The sequence below is a fragment of the Chelonoidis abingdonii genome, chromosome 10 (genome assembly GCF_003597395.2).
Source record: "Chelonoidis abingdonii isolate Lonesome George chromosome 10, CheloAbing_2.0, whole genome shotgun sequence".
NCBI classification, from domain to species: Eukaryota; Metazoa; Chordata; order Testudines; family Testudinidae; genus Chelonoidis; species Chelonoidis abingdonii.
In genome coordinates this window covers 75040492-75061802 of record NC_133778.1, presented here as the reverse complement: position 1 = coordinate 75061802, position 21311 = coordinate 75040492, and the positions used below count along the sequence as shown (strand labels likewise).

General features: G+C 43.1%; 1 protein-coding gene across 1 annotated transcript in view; it reads right to left on the bottom strand.

The window, feature by feature from the left end:
* CNTNAP5 (contactin associated protein family member 5) overlaps positions 1 to 21311 on the bottom strand; it is a 451740-nt gene that overhangs the window by 115982 nt on the left and 314447 nt on the right. Inside the window, exon 13 of the mRNA XM_075070316.1 lies at positions 9123 to 9323. Within this exon, the coding sequence (XP_074926417.1) occupies positions 9123 to 9323 (201 nt within the window). The remainder of the gene's footprint in view (positions 1 to 9122; positions 9324 to 21311) is intronic.

The following is a 21311-nucleotide window of genomic DNA, read 5'->3' as shown; positions in this document are numbered from 1 at the left end:
GAGAAGTAAAGATCTCAAACAGTCTTCCAAGGAGAGCAGTGGGGAAAGAAAACCTAACCTATTTCAAGATTGAGCTTGATACGTTTATGGAGGGGATGGTCTGATGAGATTTCCTACAAGGGCATTTCCAAAACTGCTAGCAGCAAATATCTCCAGTGGCTGGAGATGGAACACTAGACGGGGAGGGTTCTGAGTTACTCTACAGAATTCTTTCCCAGGTGTCCCGCTGGCAGTCTTGCCAACATGCTCAGGGTCTAACTGATCACCATGCTGAGGAATTGGGAAGGAATTTTCCCTAGGTCAGACTGTCAGAGATCCTGGCAGGGGTTCACTTTCCTCTTCACCATAGGGGATGGATCACTTGCTGGTTTGAACTAATAAAAATGGTGGGTTCTATGTAATTTGAAGTGTTTAAAACAAGATTTGAGAACTTAGTAACTCGGTCAGAGGTTATAGGCCTACTACAGGTGTGGACGGTGAGGGTCTCTGGCCTGTGATGCACAGAAGGTCCGCATAGATGATCATGATGATCTCTTCTGGCCTTACAATCTAGGAGTCTATAAGAACATACTCAGATTAGAACTGTTGAATGCATCAGGCAAATGGCTGCATTATGAGGATATCCACCCTTTTGTAGCTCTTGAGGAAGGGGAGATATTTTCGTGCTAAGGCAGGAGTATTTGTTTCTTCAGGGCTGGGCAGGTTGCAGTTTTAACTCATTATCCATTTTTACAACTAGCAATGGATTTGCTGTTTATTTCTAGTTGTGTTCATCCCCAACAATGTGCTGAGTGCTGCATAACATGCAGCTATCAAAACTATTTCTGCTTCGTAAGAGAGCCATAGCCAGGATAACGGTCTGGGAGATTCAAAGGAAGGTGCCAATTGTATTCAAAAGAGAAAAAAATTCCTCCCCCCATACAGCTAGTGATTTTCATTGGTTACATCCTTGGGCCTCCCAGGATAGCTGAGTCATTAGGAAGGACTGGAGTGAAGACAGGCTGGGTGACTGGCACATTTATCCAGCCTTTACCCCATCCAAGACTTCAATTTTCATGTGATAGCATTTTTTCTTTGATTGTACAAGTTGCTGTCCTTCTGACTCCTTTGCAGCTGTGCTGTAGGTGTGCTGCTCATTCCCACCGATTAGATGGGGCTGGTGGCAAGGCAAGAGGGTTGGGAGGATGGCACACCAGATACACTGAGTCAGAACAAACACCCCAACGTCCTAGATTCTATACTAACAAGCCTAACATATACCTTCCAGCATCCTATCCAGCAACAATAAAAGGGATGGCTCTTTTACTGTGCTGCCACTCCCTGTTACTGAGCACCTTACACACTTTAATGTAGTTATCCTCATAACATCCCTATGGGACAGGACAATGCTATTACCCTCATTTCACAGATGAGAAATTGAGGCTCAGAGAGATTAATGTGGTCCAGGCTCGCAACAGCAGTCTGTGGCAGATCAGGGATTTGAACCTGGGTCTCTCAAGTTCCAAGCTAGAGCTCTCATGATTCAATGTGTATCTCTTTATGAAAGCTGCCTTCTTCTGTAGCTAAATGGCTTTGGACCAAACTGTTTGCACATTAGAGAAGGTGCTTTTTGTGCACTGCAAAACTCAGAAATTATTCACCTTAGGGGGGTCTTACAAACTTATTTTCTGGGTAAATTCTGTCACAGACTCCCATAAACAAAGCAGTGCATTTTCAGGAGAGCTCTTTCAGATCAGCTGAAAATACTGTCCGGGGGCGCGGAGGGGTGGGGAAGAGTCATTTGATAATGAATCTTAAGTCACAGCCCTGTTTAATAAGCAACCAGGCACATAGCTGCACAGGTCTCTCAGACAGCCCTTCCTCCTCAGCCTGTTAACCACAGCCTGGAGAAGCACTTGGATACTAAGTATGTCTAGAGCTAATGCAAAGGACAGCGCCTCACTGATATTTGCCATGGAGACATACCTGCATAGCATCACATATCAGGAGAGAGAGCATCACCCCACGACTCTACAGAGCTCTATTACTGGTCCCAGCTCTCGCTCCTCAGCTGAGATGCAGGGAAGGAATGGACTTTCCTCTACACTCCCTCCCCCTCCTGGGCTGTAGGGGTTATTTTCATCATCATAACGTTTCACTCCAAACCTGCAACCAAGACCTGGTGTTGTCATTTATCTCAACTAGCTCCTCAAGGGGTGCAAGTTGTTGACAGGGGGAACTGCATCAGGCACTGTTCAAGCATTTGTTTAGTCTCTCCATGTTCACATTTCGGGTCATTCCTCAACTTCTACATGGTCACATTGTCCCCAGCCTTCATCCGCTCATCTCTCGCTCGGTTTAAGAGCAAACCACTATTTTCATTTGGGGGCAGCGCCTGGGGGCAGTTGTTCTGGGGAGCCAGGTTTTCCGCTATCACCAACATTTCCTGTCATTTTGTCACACGATAGCCTTCCACAGTGGCATTTGGAGGTAAGGGATTTTCAGAGCCAAAGCTCTTTCTGGACTTCAGGATCTTGGGTGGTGCCCATACAATGGGCATCTCAGGTTGGCGCTGCCAAGCCAGAATTCCTCCAAATGTCCTCTCTGCTCCTTCCATGGGCTCCCCCACAGCACCCCGCCGTGCAGCGCAATGGAGCAGGCAGAGGGAAAGATGTGTAGGCTGAGAACGGCACCCTCTGACTCATCCCTCAGCCTCCTGGACCGCAGCAGCATTACCCCAACCCCAGAGTGGGTCATGAGGGAGCATGTATGGGCAGAAGAGTCAGGGGATTGACAGAGAGATATGTGGTAGGCTGGGCGCATTAAAGGATATGACCAGAGGTGGTAAAATTCAAGGGGAGGATTGGACTGGAGGGGGGAGACCAAACCATCAGAGGAAAGGCCCAGTGGAAGTGAGGGGACAGGGAAATGAACCAGGATGCAAGCAAAGGGACATATAATGGGAAAGAGAAGAGGAAATGGGAAAGAGATTGGGAGAGAGCTAGACAAAAGCACTGAAAGCTAAGAGAGGATAAGGACAGACTTTTGGCTCACTCTGGTGAACAGGACACCCGAGTTACACTCCCAGCTTTGCCATGGGGGACCTTCAGCAAGTGACTTCAACTCTCTTTGCCTCAACTTCCCCATCAGGAAAATGGGGATAATCATACTTTCTTAACCCACAAGTAGGTGACAGCACCTCAAGATCCTCAGGTGGAAGGTGTTATGTAGATACCAAGTGTTATCATGAATCTATTATTATTGGATAGGGAAAGGCAAGTGGGATCAGGAAAAGCAAAACAAAACACTAGCTCACTTCACTTACATGCAGGGGCATCAGTTTAGAAACATTCAGGTGAGGGGAGTGAAGTTATGTCCCCACAAACGACATTCTATGTGATTATATTATATCCTGCAAAGTCGACGGGGATGCAAAAGTGGAGCATATAGACCTATGGAAAGTCTAGAGAGAGCAAAACAAGCTGGTGGGAGGGGTAACTGTCCCCCTTTTCCCATAAAACAAATGATATTCCTGCTTACATCCACAAGACCTGTCAGAGAACTTGGTAGCTACATAGTGAGAGTGGTGGGGACAGAATCCCTCTTTCCTGTCCCCTTCTCTCTCAAGTAAACCTCTCTTTGTACTTAAGAAACAAGAGTTTTGGAATAGATTTTCATAGCCAGCAACCATCCTGAATGCCCACAATTAACTGAAGTGGTCAGTTACCTCCCTCACAAAGTCAGTTATTCTTGCTATGACCAGGTTTCATGTATTTTATTATCTGCAACCTGCCCACAATTTAATAGCTTAAAATGGCTCTCCAAATCTCTCTCTGCAAGTAAGTGGACTGATATCCTCTGTGTTATATTTTTGCTCCAAATTGTGTTGTAGGTGCTCTAAATATAGCTTGGTTTTAGAGTAATGCTTGTGAGGGGCTGTTAGCATCGCCACTCTGGAGTGAAGAGGCAAGGGATAGTGGATAACACAGACTTCTAGTCAATCATTCCCAGGAAGAAGATTCTAATTACACAGTCATAATTACACTGCACAATCTACACCTGACACCTATCAGCCATTCTCAAAGATGAGTCATTCTCTGAGGGCAGGCTGCCCTGATCTCTATTGTTTTATACAATGACAAACTGTCTCTTGGTAATATAATAGCAAAGTAAAGTACCTGGGATGATAACATGCAAATTATCTTTCAAAGGTGAAGAAGTAACAGTGGGCAAATGCATAACGACAAATTATTATTTGCTTGTTATCAGTCTTTTGACATCGCTTCACATTACTTGTGTGTTAAAAGCTGGCTGGAAGCAGTCTGTCCTCCTTGCTTCAGAATGGGAGCATGGGTAAGAAGCTAAAGCAATACTGGAGTTTAACCAGAAAATACCAGTCCACTGCAATAATTAACAAGAGCAAAACGGACTGGGGATATGCTGCATAGGCACAATCAGAAGGGACCGGATATAATTTGTGTTCTAGGATGGGCAATGCAGAGTGGTTGGGAGGTTCAGGGAAGGGGCACTGAATGGGTCAGGAAAGATAGCTACCTGGATGAGTGTGGACGCTCTCTCTTGACATGGAAAAGAGATAAGGCAGGGTAGAGACATGCCAGAGGGTCTCAGTATTGAACCAATGCCAAACTTGGTATCTGCAGAATTACATTAAATGCCTGCATGCCCCTACGTAGACCTGAGAAGCTGCCACCAAAGCAACGGAGCACCTCTGATCAGCAAATTCCCCTCAGAGTTTGAGTTGGGCATTCACCTTCCAGATCAATTAACAGTTTAGTCTAGATGAAATATTGGTTTGCTGGGACTTGGGGAGGCTGACACTGGAGGGGCAAACAAGACAGGGTATGTCTACACTAGCTTTCTTTACCTCGAGTTAACTGATTGCTAATTAATTTGAGGTGCACAATACATTTGTAAAGGTTGGTGTGGCTGCTTTCCACACCCTTTTCTTTACCCCAGGGAGGAGCCTAAGCCCTAACTCAAGGTAAAAGAGTGTAATGAAAAGCATACCCAGAGAAGGAGAGGAGATAGGGGAAAAAAAGGGTGAAAAAATACAATTCTTAACTCTCCTATTTGAATTTGCTCTCCTCCTTCAGTCCCTGTCTAGGTTGATGCACTGCACGCTGGAGAAACTGGCCCCCGAGTATTGTAAATTTAGCTATCCAGTTACTAATATGCAGTAAATGTCTTAATGTTGTCATGTAACTGATAAATGGGAATAACTAGGCTAATGTATGAGTTAAATCTTGGAGCATGCCCAGTGCTGCTTCTAGAAGCCTGAGCAGACTCAGACCTAGCAAAGGGCTCATTCAGTTAGTGAAAGTGCTCTCATATCTCTAAACAACTTGACTCCTGACTCTTTGCCAAGCATTACAAGAAAACACCAGTATATGAGACAAAGCATCCATTATATGTGAGAAAAGGAGAGAAAGATAGAGAGTGTCTTCTCTTTCTCAGCACCTGGCATGTTCTCAAAGATGCTGGATTGTCTGCCCAAGGAACTAAAGTTCTCTCTCAATCCCCAGGACAGGGACGGCCTCGGCAGTAGCAGTATGAGCTTCCCTCACAATTCTCCACTAATAGATCTCAACTCTTGACACGATGGACAGCTTCTAGTGGTGAGATGGTAGCAAGTCTCCAGAGTCCCTGTTTTTCCTTGACTATCAAGGAGGTTGCCAATGTACACCAAATGTGGTGTTTGCTTTTGTGAACTGGACATCCCTCAGTAACAACTGGCTTTAGAAGTACCAACTAGCCACGAGATTCCAACAACTGTTGCACAGTAAGAATGAATTTTAATTCTGTCCAATGCCATAAAAATCAATTCATCCTTCATGGACACACATGCATACTGAAGTCTACAAGTTACTTAAAATCTAGGCTGGTGGCACACAAGCAGATACGGTTTCAGCTGACATTTCACTTATGAGCAAAAATTGATAAGTCTGTCCTAGACAGTCGGAGCTGCAGAGGAGAAGGTCTTACATCAACAGGGCATAGATTATAAATCTGAAGTTCAATTGATATAAATCAGAGTAGCCAATTTATACCATTGAGGATCTGGCCACATATGCAGCGACACAGAGCAGGGAGAGCAGAACGAAATGCATGAACATATGCTGCAGCAACTCCACAGAATGCAAAAACCTTCCTTGGTTTTAACGGAACTGAGTGAGTTTTGCTTTTCTAGCATGCCCAATGCCTCACTGCTAGATTAATGTTTTGCCAAGCCAGAGCCGCAAAGAGCTGACATGTAGCAGCATGTATCATCACTGCTGAGTGAAGTCATGAAGGGAAGAAAAAAATAGGAATCTCCATAATGCTCCTCTTTGAAACATGCCAGCATTAGATACACTGGTCATGGATTATGCTTTATTGTAATGATCTGCACTATGCTAAGTAAACTGATCTGACTTTAAAAAAAAATCCAGTGTCAAAATTGGCCCAGATCTTTTACAAGATTGAGAATAATAATAAAAGCAACTACCACCACCCTGTCAAGCCCAGATGCCTTTCTGAAAAACACAAGTTGGATTCAGTACATGAGTAACCAGGTCAAATTTAATGGCCCATGATATGCAGGAGGTCAGACATAATAATCTAATGGTTCCTTCTGGCCCTAAAATCCATGAATCATAGAATATCAGGGTTGGAAGGGACCTCAGGAGGTCATCTAGTCCAACCTCCTGCTCAAAGCAGGACCAATTCCCAACCAAATCATCCTAGCCAGGGCTTTGAATCTATGAATACCAATAACAACACATTTGCATTTATATCCTGCCTTGGAGGCGAGGATCTCAGAGTGCTTCATAAACTTTAATTAAGCCTCACAACACCCTTGTGCCAGAGGGATGTCAGGTTCCTCCCAGGAGTCACACAACTGAGGAAGAGGCAAGAGAAAATCCCCCAAGAGTCTCAATTCCATCATGTGCTAGCATTATTTGCACTTGTATATAAGTTAATAAAGAGAACCAGAAACATTTTTATTTCAGCGCAAATTTCAGCTAACACAGAGATTTGGATATATGAGGTTTTTTGGGAAAAAAATTGGGGTATCATTTAAATCCATTTACTATATAACCAAGAACCGGCTGTCCCCGAAATCTTGTCATTTCAAGAGCTCACACATTTTATTTGTGTTATGTTCCATGTATTCCTAAAGTCCACTGCTGTAGGCTAGTAACAACGCCCTGGATGACAAATGTCAAATGGAATTAAAGAATAGAGAATGGGGGGAAAAGAAAAAAGAAAGCTGGTCACATCTACCTTTCTGGATTATGTCCTCCAGGGCTCGGCGGTTTTTCTGGTTCATTGAACAAATCTGAATTAGAGAACCAGATTATGAGCTATGAAACTGCTGCATGGTCACTGGAATGCTATGACTGCCAGTAAAACAGAACAGTACCGTGGCTTCTTGTCAACCTGAGACAATCAGCCATGCTACTGACCACTTCTTCTTGTGTCCTCTTCCTGACAGTGGCCAGCACTCTATGAGTCAACGAAAGGTGCAACAAATGCTTTCACTGATAACTACACAATTATATGTCTATAGGGAATTATCTTTTCACCATGCCAATTAGTGGCTGGCTTACGCCCTGGAGCATGGTTGTTAATATTCAGGATTATAAAAAAAAATCATGATGTAATTTGCATGAGGTTCTTAGTAGTAGTAGCAGTATCTCTGTAGTATCTGTGCACCAAATACATATATTTATATGTCAGTTCACATCCATGTATACTACTGAACCCAGGTATCACAGCTTTCATGACAAGATCAGTAGCCAGTGTACATGAGGAACAGCATCACATAAAGCAGCCAGAGATCACTAGAAGGATGTAGTAACGAACAAAGGACGGGAAAGTCATATTTTCCTCTTACCCTCCACACTACAGCTAAAATAGGATACATGTTTTCCTCTTTCCTTCTCTCCTTTATCGCCTTCCCATGGGTTTTTCCTCCTTCATGCTCTGTCTATGGTGCTGAATACTAACATATTTCTTGATTTTGTCTGAGTAGTCCTTTTTTGGTTGGCAAATTCTTCATATATCAAGAGTTTATTTCACAGTTTTAAATGTACCTAACAGTCAGGTTATCTGCCCAGCGGACACATGGCTTTTCTGTCTTGCAGGTAACCAAACGGGGATTTCAAAACATGCCAAAGCTTCCCATTATGCTGTATACACAAAACATGACAGAAAAGAATCCCCATGCAACAGCACTGTAAGTCTTGGTTGACATTTCAGTAGGATTAGCTTTTCACTCACTGACAAGTCTATAGAATTGCTTGTCTGATAATCAAAGCACTAAGATACCACATGTATAACAAGTAACAAAAAGAGGATTTTCAATTATTCAGACAGCCACCCCTTATTACTGTACATGTCCCCGGGATAACTAACTACCTGAATCTAACAGGGTGCCTATGGATAGGTAACTGCCCAGGGTATTCATCAGGGGCTTGCTCTATAAGAGCAAACAAAGCGGTGAGTATTTCCTCCCTCTGGTCTTCCTGCCACCATGAAATATCAGGTCAGAAAATCTGTGCCTTCTACCAGAGAAGGAAATTAGCTTTGTCTGAGAAACTGTGCGGAGCTACCAAAAGCCCTGGTGAGTAGTTATGTTCCATATGCTTCAGGCTGGCTCCGATACTCATGAAGGACTGCAGCCTTCCCCTCTGTGCATACTCCAGGAATTTGGAGCAGTTCAGCTGCTCTCTATTCGGATTTGCAGTTGCATTCCATATTTGTACAGCACCGAGCACAGCGGGGTCATGATCTGTGACAAGGGCCACTCGGCACTATGGTAAGACAAACAATAACAATGTATGCGACTGTTTGCATTTAAAGTCAGTTAAATAAAGCTGTTGTGGTTTGAGAGAAGCATATCCTAGTCTAGAGGAAAACCTTCCGGCCCTTTTTAATTTTATGGGGGGTGCACAAGCATTGTGGAATCCCATTGCCTAGTCCTCTGCCTCATGTCAGGCTCTGTACAATGCTAGCCCCCGTGTGTGAAGACAGACGCTCATTACTCTGCACCATACTTTTGTTTCAGTCGCACTGCGGGCTGTGTCTGCTGTGTAATCAATAACAGCTAACAAGGAATGATTTCAGTTTGTGGCACTTACTCGGGGTGTTCAGCAGACGTGACTTTTTGCAGTGGTAAGCCACCTCCTGTTCACAGTACTCTGCGCTGTTTATCATGGCCTCAATCTGGTCCAGGCTGCTGCTGTAGTTAAAGTACATGGCATATGGTTTCTCAGGATCAGCCCCTTGAACTCTGGTTAGCTCTGTGTTGTTGTGCTGTACCGCAGTCCAGATCTTATCTTCTGTTAAACGAAAGAAAATGAAAGGAGTATTACAGCAAACAGGGAACAAAGAGTAGCTGAAGCCTCATGTTTTTCTCCATTAGACACAGAAGCAGTATTTCCCTGGACTCAAAACAGCCTCCTTGTGATAAAGAGCTGCTCCAAACAAGTGTGGATTGCCAACAGCCATGTCTACCTGAACCGAGTTACAGACCAAACTGGGGCTGATGTTACAGAGCCTGCTGAGTCCGAGATAAAACACCAGCTTCCCTGTATCCTGCGGACACTGCCTTGCCAGGTATCTGGAATAACTGAGATGCATTTTTGCTGTCTTTAGCCTCATGAGAGGAGACACATTAGTCAGACCTGTTTGCAAACATTTCAAGACTTTAAAGCATGACCATTCTTTTATAACAATACATTAATTACTGATGATGAACTCATAGGCGCCACCTGACACAAACAGAAATCTAAGCAGAAAGTTAAAACCAAGATGAAATCCATCTTGGCCAGTTATGAATGTGGCAGTTTGAAGGAATCTGACTTCTCATTACTCTTCAAAACTCAGATTTCTCCCATTTACTGCAACCTTAGTTAAGGACTGCACTTAACTACACACCTAAACTTAAGCATGTACTTGAGTGCTTTTCTCAATCAGGGCCTCTGTGAGTCATCCCATTTTCTTCAGTGGGGCTACCTGCAGAGCAAGGTATTTCTCAGAGTAAAGAAAACAGAATCTGGCCTTAAATAAATGCAATCTATCAACTTAACCCTTCAAACATTTAATACTGGGAGGAGTACTTGTAGTCTCATTCAAGTGAATGGGACTAATGATGGTAGTAAACACTAACTCTTCAATAAATATTTGCCAGATTTGGCCTGATACTTGCACTAGCATTTCACTAATACACATATGCAGTTGATTCCTTTTTTTTATTACGTAGGGAGAATGACCCTGCTCACCTATATGTTCTAAAGAGGTAAACTGTAAAAGAAAAAAGAATTCTAAGGCCAGAAGCTCCACTAAGATGATCTAGTCTGATTTCCTGCATCACACAGGCTGTACATTTACAACTAGTAATTTGTGCATGAAATCCAATAACTTGTGGCCACTAGATGCTCTGGTAATTGGGGACGCTATAAATTCCACTAAATTGGTGGATTAGGTAGAATTCTAGTAAGTGTATAAGTAACTGAATGAATGCTTTTTTCCCCTTTTTGCCTGATTAGTTTCTGCATGGAGATACTTGGATGACAGACAGTCATAAATATCTAGTGACAATGAGGTGGCACAGAAAGTGTCAGGAGTTTACCTACAGCAAGCCTGCTCATCCACTAGATTTAACACCCAGGCAGTTTACAAGTGCAGGTGGGCCCCATTTGAGCTGCCTGATTGGCCAAGCCACCCGATTGACTCAGAGGAGCAGCAGACCTGCCCTTAAGATCAACAGCAGCAGCACACTCACTGATGAAAGCATTCACCCATGACTGTGACAGCTCCTGTGTCTGCTTCTTCCCAGCCTTGCTCCAGTCCTTTTCCCTGGCCTCACTGCACTCCAGGTAACTTGGTTCTGACTCTAGGCTCTGATTTCTGACTTTGACTCTGACCTTTGGCCTCCGACTTTAGTTCTGACCCAGAGCTCAGACTCCTGATTCCTGCTTCCAGCTGTGACCCTTCGTTCTGGCTGCTGACTCCAGCTCAGACCATTAGGCATTACCTCCATATCCTGCTCCCTAACAGAAGTCAACTCCAAGAACTGATTTCATGTCTAGATGAAAATACAGTTCCAATGCCTTATAGCAAGACCTTCAAGCCCTGAAAGTCTAAGAGTTTGCGACCAGTAATATGTGCATCCATTCAGAATATTGTGATCAATTCTATGAAGATGGGGAGAAGAGAGAGAGAGAGAGAGAGAGAGAGAGAGAGAGTTTGCTTATACATCTTTAATTCAATTCAGAGATTCTGAGAGAATCAGGGATGTTACTTTCAGAGCCTTGGGGCTGAATCAGAACATTAATAATCAAAATATTGGTGCAATGTTTAATATACGAAACATAGCTAAGAGCTGGAAAAATCACTACAAATTCAAGTGCTTAACGGAACTCACCCCTAATGCTTGTAAATAAGGCATGCAACACATTGCCCTAAGACTTCATCCTATGCCTGCTGTGCATCTCAAAGCAGTAATCCATGTCAGCCAGAGTCCCTCGGTTTTTCTTCCACATTCCCCAAAACTAACACCACATGGGAGGGATTTTCAAAAGCTCTAAGCACTAACTCTGCTGCCATTGAAGTCTGTGGGAGTTTTACCGCTGACTTCACTGGGGACACAGATGTGCAAACACTGAGCGTCTATGAAGTAGAGCTGGTTGGGAATTTTTCAACGAAATTATTTTTTGCTGGAAAATGTCAAGTCAACAAAACTGAAACTCTTTCCAGGAATGCCCTGGGTTAGACAAAACTTGCTTTGAGAAAGGTTTCCCAGATCCAGGAATTTCAAGGTGAGGGCAAGGGATAAAGGGGGAGAGAGACAGTGAGAGAGACCCCAGAATAGCCAAAAACTTTGTTGGTAGGGTACACAGAGAGAGCAAAGATTTGAATCCAAATCTCCTACATCATAGGTAGATGCCCTAACTACCAGACCACTCTTGGAGGGAAGTAGGAAATCTCTTTCAATTTCTCATTTTTCACTGAAAAACATTGAATGGTCTCAGTTTCATCCTAAAATGGAATGGAGGGAAATTCTCAACTCTCAGAAACATTCAAGGCATGGGAAAACCACTCCCCATCCAGCTTTAATTTGAAAATTCCACTCTAAATGCAATAACCATTCCCACCGCACTGCTGGTAAAGTCATTGTAGAGCCAACAGAAGAGTAGAGAACTAACTGGCTGATGAAGATGTAGATGGAATGGAAATGTGAGTCAATTACTACATAGTAATAAAACCAGCGTGCACTGTAGTGGCAATACTTCCCTTCAAGAAGTGCAACAAAGTGCACTAATTGGCTAGCCAAACTTGGCTTTCAGAGCTTTGTGTTAGTACATGTAGAAGTACATTGTGTGGGTAACCGATATAACCATACACAAGATCAAGCGTTAACAGAATTAAATTAAAAGTTTAAGAAAAACTTCCTTAAAAGATGAGAGGTGTTAGAACTATGAAATAGCCTCCCCAGGGGTGTGTTGGAAATCCCATTAAATGAAATATTTAAAATGGGTCTCGACAAACCACTAGCAAATGTAGCGTAGGGAACAAACCTGCATTGACAAGTGGATTGCACTGATGACCTGACAGATCTTTCTTATCTTCCTCTGTGACTGCTCATTAATTCTCCCTGGGATTGTTATTACAGCTGTTCTGAGCTATTCCCCAGGGACCTGAATTTTAATGCAACATGCCTTCTCTTCTCCCCACTGGAGCCTGTGGAGATGGCATGTTTACTACAGGTTTTCTGTCACTGGCTTTCAGTGGAAAAAGCTTCTGGGTTTGCTGTTGGTCTCTCACATAACTGTATTTTAGAGAGGCTGAAGTGAAGTAGCTCTGGGAGAGGAGGGAGGAAGGAGATGGGGATACAGAGAAATTTATACTAACTTAAGAATTTTTTTAATCCATTGATGCACCTTCTCCTATGCTCAGTACTTTACCAAAAAGGAGTCAAACCTGGATTTCCACTTCAAAGATCCTTGCTGATTTCTGCTCTTTGAGATATATTCCATTGTTTGCAATGCTGTAGGTCTGTTGGTCCCAGGATGTTAGAGAGAAAAAAGTGGATGAGGAAATATCTTTTATTGGATGAACTTCAACAGACCTTAGGCCAATAAAAGATATTATCTTACCCACCCTCTCTATTTGAGATACAGGTATTTGTTACCATATATATCACTAATGCTACTCATAAAATGCACAGCCTCGGCACATTACACTGATGACAGAACAAGCTAACCAAGCAGAAACTTTACATATGAATAGGTGCAAGTCACCACTTTCTTCACCCCAACAACAACAGCTACATTTCCTTCTCTTGCTCGCATGCCGTACATTTTATGAGTTGGTGACCAACCACTTGAGGCAGACCACAGCCTAGGTTTTATAGTCTCAATTTTCTCTCTCTCTTTTCACTCTTGCTTTTACAAAAACAGGGAAAAGAGGCAGTAGAAAAGACTTTAAAAGGTTGGATCCTACACGGAAGCCTACAGAGAGGAAAGGTGTCCCAACATACTATAGCTGTATGCTAATTGATCCTGTTTGCACTGTTGTTGTAGCTGTGTTGGTCCCAGAATATTGGAGAAACAAGGTTGGTGAGGTAATATTTTTATTGGACCAACTTCTGTGGGGGAAAGACACAAGCTTTTGAGGTACACATAGAGCTGTTCTTTAGGTTTGGGAAAGGTTTGCAGTGTGTCACAACTGACTGAACAAATCTGAAAAAGAGCTCTGGGTAGCTTGAAAGTTTGTCTCTTTCATCAACAGAAGTTGGTGCAACAAGAGATATTACCTCACCCACCTTTTCGCTCCAATATCCTGACATAATCATAACTATAACACCACTGCATACACCAATAAAAAAAGAGATTTAATTTTGCCCTCAACAACATGAAGAAAAATACCAAATTCTTTTGACCAATTGTGTCTCAGGGTTCCCAATGTGCCCTGTGCCTCCTTGTGCTACCATTGAACAGCACAGAGGGCAGAGAAGCCATGACTGCAACATCTGGAAGAACCACAATTATATTGTAAGGCAAATGACAGTTCTTTCTTCTTCGACAATGTTGCAGTTTGGGCATTGAGAGTGGGGAGTCTTGGCCACAGCAATCAGAGAGATTGCAGCACTGCTCTTCTGAATTTGATGCCTGCTGTGGCCACCATATTGAGTGCATAATGTCTATTGAAAGTCAGCGGGTTGCTCTACGTGGTTGTCCTGCTGAACTCAATGATGGGCATGTTTCTGAAGCAGGGTGAAGATTTTGAATATGCTTGAGTGGAACGTGCCTTGATGTTCAGAGGGAGCAGCTCACTATCCAGCTAGCAGCAGGTGGAAATACTTTGTCTGATCCAATGTAAGAGTCTGAGATGAAATTGCTTGGCCTTCTGATGTTCTGGATATGACCATAAAGCAATGGGGAGAGAGTCAAAAAGACTTAGTCTGTTGAGGTAGGAAAGCAGGACTCCGGATATATCCTGGGTATAAAGATTCTTCTCTCCCAGAAACGAGTGTCGCTTCAGGAAGAAGACTGGCAGGAAAATGGAGTGTTTCAGCTGGAATTCTGAGACCACCATAGAGAGAAACATGGGGTGCAGTTTCATCATCATCTTGTCTGTGAAACGACATGTACAGTGACTCACACTGACTCTCCATGCTGATATGCAACTTATAGAAGACCATCTTGATGGTAAGATGGTTCCAAGAACACTTCAAAGGAGTCTCTATAAGTCACAAGAAGACAACATTAAGATCCCACATGGTAGTCAGGTCTCTAACTGGGTTAGGGGGAGGTGTGAAGATGGGCCTTAATTAATCTTGACATTACATGGTGCAAGAAAACAATGTGACTCAATTGAGGCATGATATACTGATTGTGGCCAGGAGGACCTTGAGAGAGCTAAATGCTAGCTGAGTCCCCCATTGGTGAAATATTGGGTCTATGACAGATTTCCACAGTGATCACTTGCAGTTGGTTACCACATTTCTGCTCAAAAAATCTGTTAGGTCAGCGGTTCTCAAACTTTAGCAACCTGAAGATCCCCATTTTGATTTAAAATTTTGTCACGGACCCCGAAGCCCCAACACCGGCTCAGACCCAGGCCCCGCCCCGACTCCAACCCTTCCCGCCAAGGTCCACCGCACTCTACCTCTTCCCGCCTCCGCTCCACTCCGCCCCTCCTCTTCCCTGCCTCTTTCTGCCCCCTCCCCCGAGCACCCCTTCTTCCCCAGCATGCAGGAGGCACTGGGAGGGAGGGGGAATGGTTGATCAGCATGGCCCTCAGACCTCCTGGAATACCCTTGTGGATTCCCAGAGGTCCATGGAGCCCAGTTTGAGAAATGCTGTGCTAGGTCATTGTGGACCCTTGGAAAGTGCAGAAACTGTGGGTTCCCCCAACATCAGTGACTCCCAAAGCTCAAAAGCCTGCAGACAATAGGGAGGATAATCAAGTGACTTCATGTCGGTTGATACCGTGCATCACTGACATGTCATTTATCAGTATTTGCACTGTGGAGATTCACAGATGCTATATAGACCATCATGGTGACACTCTGTTCCAGGATGCTAGCATATATATACCTGCCCCTGGAAATTTCCACTACCTGCGTCTGACGAAGTGGGTATTCACCCACGAAAGCTCACGCTCCAAAACGTCTGTTAGTCTATAAGGTGCCACAGGATTCTCTGCTGCTTTTACAGGATGCTTACGTGTAATATCAGGCACCAGGCATCTGGAGATGGTTCAGGTGGGCACTCCAGCCTGTCCCTGAGTTTTTAATAAGATTCATCATTGGGGAGGGGCCCAAAAGGACACCCTTTCCCTCATATTCAGGGTGACCAGCCACCACATGAGCTCTCACAGGACTAGAGGTGGGACAGTGAACCATTTACTCATAAGTCTGTATGGGGAATAGACAGTCCTCAGTCAGTGTTGTAGAGAATACAGGCAAAGTCTGGCAGGTAGTATCACATACTTGTGCACAGGCATGTGACCTAGTAATCCCAGCCATGTATAAATTGTTGTCATCAATCTTGTCCTTATGTTGTGCACAACCAACTGAAGGAACCTGACCCTGTCCTCTGGCACAGAGGTGCATGCTGATTGAGAGCCGAGTAGTGTCCCCATCTGAAATGGTGTGAGAGGCAACTTCTCTCCACTAGATCTGCTAAAAGAACAGGGACAGGATATGTTCTAGGGCTACTCTGGCCTTCCTGGGACTGGCTCCTGATCAGCCAGTTATCCTGGCATGAGCAGACATGAATTCCCTGTTTCCTTATGTGTACCACCACTACTGCCAGGCACTTGTTGAAGACTTTTGATGCCATGCAGAATCTAAGGGCAAAAGCCTGTATTGATATGGATTGGGCCCACTGTGAATCTTAGAGACTTTCCGGTGGCAGAATGGTTAGCTATATGGAAATTCACATACTCTAAATCCAGATCCACAAACCAGTCTTGAGCTTGGAGCAATGTAATGATGAGGGGCAAGGTTTACTATCCTGAACCTGAGATGACATATGTATTTGTTGAGTACTCTCGGGTCTAGGATAGGACAGACTCCTTGTCTTCTTCAGAAAAAGGAAATATGGGAGTAGAAGCCCTTTTCCTTGTATTCATGGGTAACCACCTTTATCGCTCCAAGAAGGAACAAGAAGGAACAATGAAGCTACTTCTGTTTGCAATAGGATTTTGTAAGAAGGGTCCCTGAAGACAGTTTGGGGAAGGGAGTGAGTAGGGAGCAGAGAAAGGATGCGATGGTATAGCTACAGGTGAAAATGTCTAGCCTTAATCTTCAACCATGTCCAATGGAATAGGGTGAGGGGACTTCTGAAGGATGCAGTTCGCAGACTACCAGTGGCGCAACTCGAGTATCTCATCAATTCTGACATGTTGAAGGAACACTGTGCACCACGGAGGTTGAGGAAGCTTGTTGTCCTGTGCCATACCTCAGCAGTTTCTTGGCCTGGTACGCAAGTTGTCTGTGGTAAGATGGCATATGCTGTTTTTGCTGATGATGTGGTTGAAGAAGGTATGATTTATAGTAGGTTGGAGGGGCATAAATTCCTGTAGTATAGTTGCTTTGGAATCTTTCAGCAAGTGTAGGCTAGTGTGAGTTCTCTTGCTGAACAGTTCCTAGCCTGTGAAAGCAAGTCCTCAGTTGTGGTTTGTACTTCAGAAGGGATGCCCAACGCTTTGAGCTATGATGCTCGTTGCATGGTTAATACAGTGGCCATAAACCTGGCAGTGATATCCAATGTATTCATTGCCTCTTGCAAGGCTGGTTTTGCCATGAGCTGGACTTCTTTTAAGATACTTCTGAGCTCCTCTCTGCTCTCATGGGGGAATTTATTAACAAAGGATGTTAGTCTGTCTCATGTTAGAAAGTCTATTTAGACAATCGGGTCAGCAGTTGGCCACTCACAGTCAGAGTGATGCAGATGAGCAGGGATTTCTCTCAAACAGTTCTGAATATCTGGGGTCCTTGTGCATCGGTGAGTCCTTGGCTGAACACAATTTCTCTTTTACAATGGAAACACTAGGAATTCAGAATTAGGTTTCATTACAAAAGTAGTCAAACCACGAAGGGGTACCTGGTACCTTTTCTCAATGAACTTCACTGTTGCTGTTATAATTGCTGGCATCCATCTTACTGAGTCTAAAAGACCGTCATTGATGGTAAAAGTGATCCTAGCAATGCCAGAAGCTATTATATACCAAATAACTTTTGTTACGTTCAAAACATTCAGAGTTTTTGGAGAAATTAGCCAATACTAGAATATAGTCAGACAAGACACCACTAGGTTATACAGGACTTCATCATCTGGAGTTATCAATAGAGATTCTTTCAGTAGCAGAAAATGCATATATTAAAAGATAATTAATATAATGTATTAAAGTAATTGAGTGATCGGGGGAAGCGTGGTGATGAATGATGTTTGTGAATACAGTTGGAGAAAATTACCAGAGACATTGTGGATATGAATGGTTGGTGTCTTACACAAACTCTTAGACCTGGCAAACAGATTTTTTTTTTTTTGGGTTAAGAGTTCACTACTTATCCTGGTCACCATTCCAAAGTGTCCAAACAACAAACTGAATGACCCATACAGGTTACGAGGAACACAGAATACGTCACTTACAACAGAGCAGGTTTTTGCTGTCTCATGTTCTCCTCCCTCTCATTTCACATCCTGCAGTGGAGGGCAGAGCGGATTATGCTATTCTAACACTTGCTACTCTAACACTTCTCCAGTGTCTCTGTTCACTTTTGCACGATAAGCTTTTTTTTTTTTAATTTTATTTTATTATTAAAGGGTGCTATCCTGCATGGGTATAAATTTGCAAACATGCCCTGATAAAGTACTGCCTGCCTATAACAAAAGCTATGGGAGTGGTGTGAATTACCTTGACCAATTTCAATTGATGTTTATTCTGAAGCCTACTGATGATTTTTAAGAGCCACATTTTTAAAGACAGAGGTCCAAGATAGAAATGCAAAAATGTGTATCTGTGTTTACGTATACCATCTGCACTCACATTTGAAGCAACTCCACATACAAACAGGTATTCAGCAGTGGAAATAGCTATCTGCACCTGTAACTTCCTGGTTGCACAGCTCTGCAGAGACCCAGGCCTCAGCCTTTTGAAAAGGTGGCCATTAATACTGAGACTGGAATTTATTTCTTTGTAGGTTTTCTTCTATGAGAAACATTCAATTATTGAGTGATTGTGAGTACAGACTAAGCAGAGTACTGCTGTTTCTACAACCCATCATCTATGTGATCCTTAAGATAAGTAAATTCTTTATTTAAAAAAAACCCACGGAAGATCATTATCACTTTAATGTCCTTATTGTATTTTCTCTACATTGACTTTAATTAATAAGCTCTCCCTCAGCTGTTGTGCATTTACAAAGAGAAAGAGAAAGCAGATTTTTAAGCAAGGGTTGCTGTTTTACTCTTCCCCCCGCCCATGATCTCAAATTTATTTAATTTATTACTCTCTTGGTCAAATTTTGAATCAGGTTCAAATGCTGTAGCTAAAAGGCAGCAAATGCACTTCGAGATGGCAGACAAAATCCCACCAAAGAACCCAGAAGATTTAAACTCAGTCTTCGAAAGCCGATTTCCTAAAGGCTTGTTAGTTCGTTCCAAAATGCAGAAGTGACAATGCTTTAATTTCAGGGTAATGCTACAGCTTTATGATTTAGCAGTTTTATTTAATGGTCCGATTTACTAGGACATTATGCGGTCTGAGATAGTTTTACAGCACAGGACTTGAGCACTTACAGCACATTTCAGACCCTCAGTCTAGCTTCACCAATACTTCTATCATCCTGCTGGAATTCTCCCTGTTGTCTTTGATGGCACACACATTGAAATGGAGTGGGAGGGGGAGGGGAGAGGAGGAATTAGAACAGCTGGACAACTGTTTTTCAATGAGTTCTGTATTGTTTAATTCACATTTTTATTCTTCATCTGGAAATCTCTCCGTAGCCCACATTTCACCTATGGAACCAAATCACTCTTCCGTGATTTAGGAGGTTTGTCACAAAACAAGATTATTCAGACTGATTAAATTGCCAACAAGTCAAACATACGGTAAACGCTACACGAGCAAGAGAAAAATTGCTCAGAGAGCTCATAGGATGTATTTTTTTTGTGATGTCCTATACAGAACGTCAAATCTTGTCCTTAAAGCTGCTCTTACCACTACAAGAGTAACATGTGCCCACCTGAGAAGACGCCCTGGCCCTCCCATAGTGCATTGTTTTTAGCTGTGGCAGCAGTTAAGCAAGTAAATATAAATTCCCCAATGGACATAAAAAGGCAAATTCTTAAAGGGTTAACAGCCCCAGTTCATTAAACTTTAAAATATAAATGTCAAAGCCACCACTTAACTGACATTAATTTTTCTAGCTTCCCTGCTGGCTCCCAAAATATGTGTGCTTGTGAAGCTCTCTCTCCATACTCAGCCTCCTCCTACATTTTCATCCATTTGGTGACACTTCAACCCAGCATTTAAACTCCTCAATGCATCTGCATGGAAACAATTCTGAGTGGGTTCCAATCCCACCACCAGGCCTTGGGCTGACCATACTCCCTGATGATACTGACAATATAATACCTGGGGCCCTACTCTGTTAGGGATGCAATCACCTACACCACACTGAAGACACTTAATCTCTCCTACAGTTGGCCAGCAGGCACCAGGAATTTGCATTCACTAATTTGGTATAGACTGCCCTTCCCAATGCGGTGACTCTGCTCCTTGGGCCAATGCAGGGGGAGGGAGGTTTCTTTCACAACTGTGCATCATCTTGCCATTATAGAAATGCCATTCTGAGACACAAAGGTGGCACACCATCATCTTTCCAGCCTATTTCTTGGTGAGTATCCACCAGGACGTTTCCTGTGGTAATCCCATGTAAATACCATTGACTGTCAATGCGACTTCAGCTCCTGAATGAAAATGAGGCTCCTAAATCAGTTAAATGTTGCAATGCCAAACACAGGAACATTAATATCTTAAAAATGTGAGGCTAAGTTAGTATATTAAGCATGCATGGAATCATGCAGGAGCAGAGCTGGTTGTATCTCTGCGCTAGCTACAAATTGCAAGATGGCTGTTGACAGCTCAAAAACTTTGATATAAAAACGAGTACAAACGTTTAAGCTTTGTTTTTTTTTTCCAATAAGATTCTGGAGTATTTAACTAGAATCCAAAGTAGAAGTTTAAATATTGTCAAAATCTGGAGCACCCTAGAAAATGTCAGGTGTCTGAGAGAGATGTTGCAAATCTCTTTACAATGCCTTGAGTATGAAAGGTAATAAACAAACATCAAGCACTTATAGTGTTGCCCATTGACAAATTAGAATTAGATCAAACTCTTAGGCTATGTCTAGACTGCAGTCAGCAGGTGTGACTGCGGCACAGGTAGGCATTCCCAAGCTAGCTTTCATCGAGCTGAGTGCTAAAAATATCAGCAAAGCCAGAGCAACACAGGTGAGCTGCCCAAGTATGTACCGCAGGGCCTAAGCGTACTTGTACTCAAAAATCCCAAAGCTAGATAAAGAGTCTTGGGATTTAATGGGAGTTTTGCCCTTGACTTCTAAGGTCCAGTCTCTATTTAAATAGCATTTAAATTAATCATAAATTAGTAAAATTAACAAAACATTGTGAAGAGTGGGGACAAAGCAAATGGGTGTACCCACCACTAACTTGGTCCCTAATGGAATGTCATTTAAACCATTCAAGCGAACAATGTGCCATGCAATGTTTAGCCTCGAATGGCACAAAAG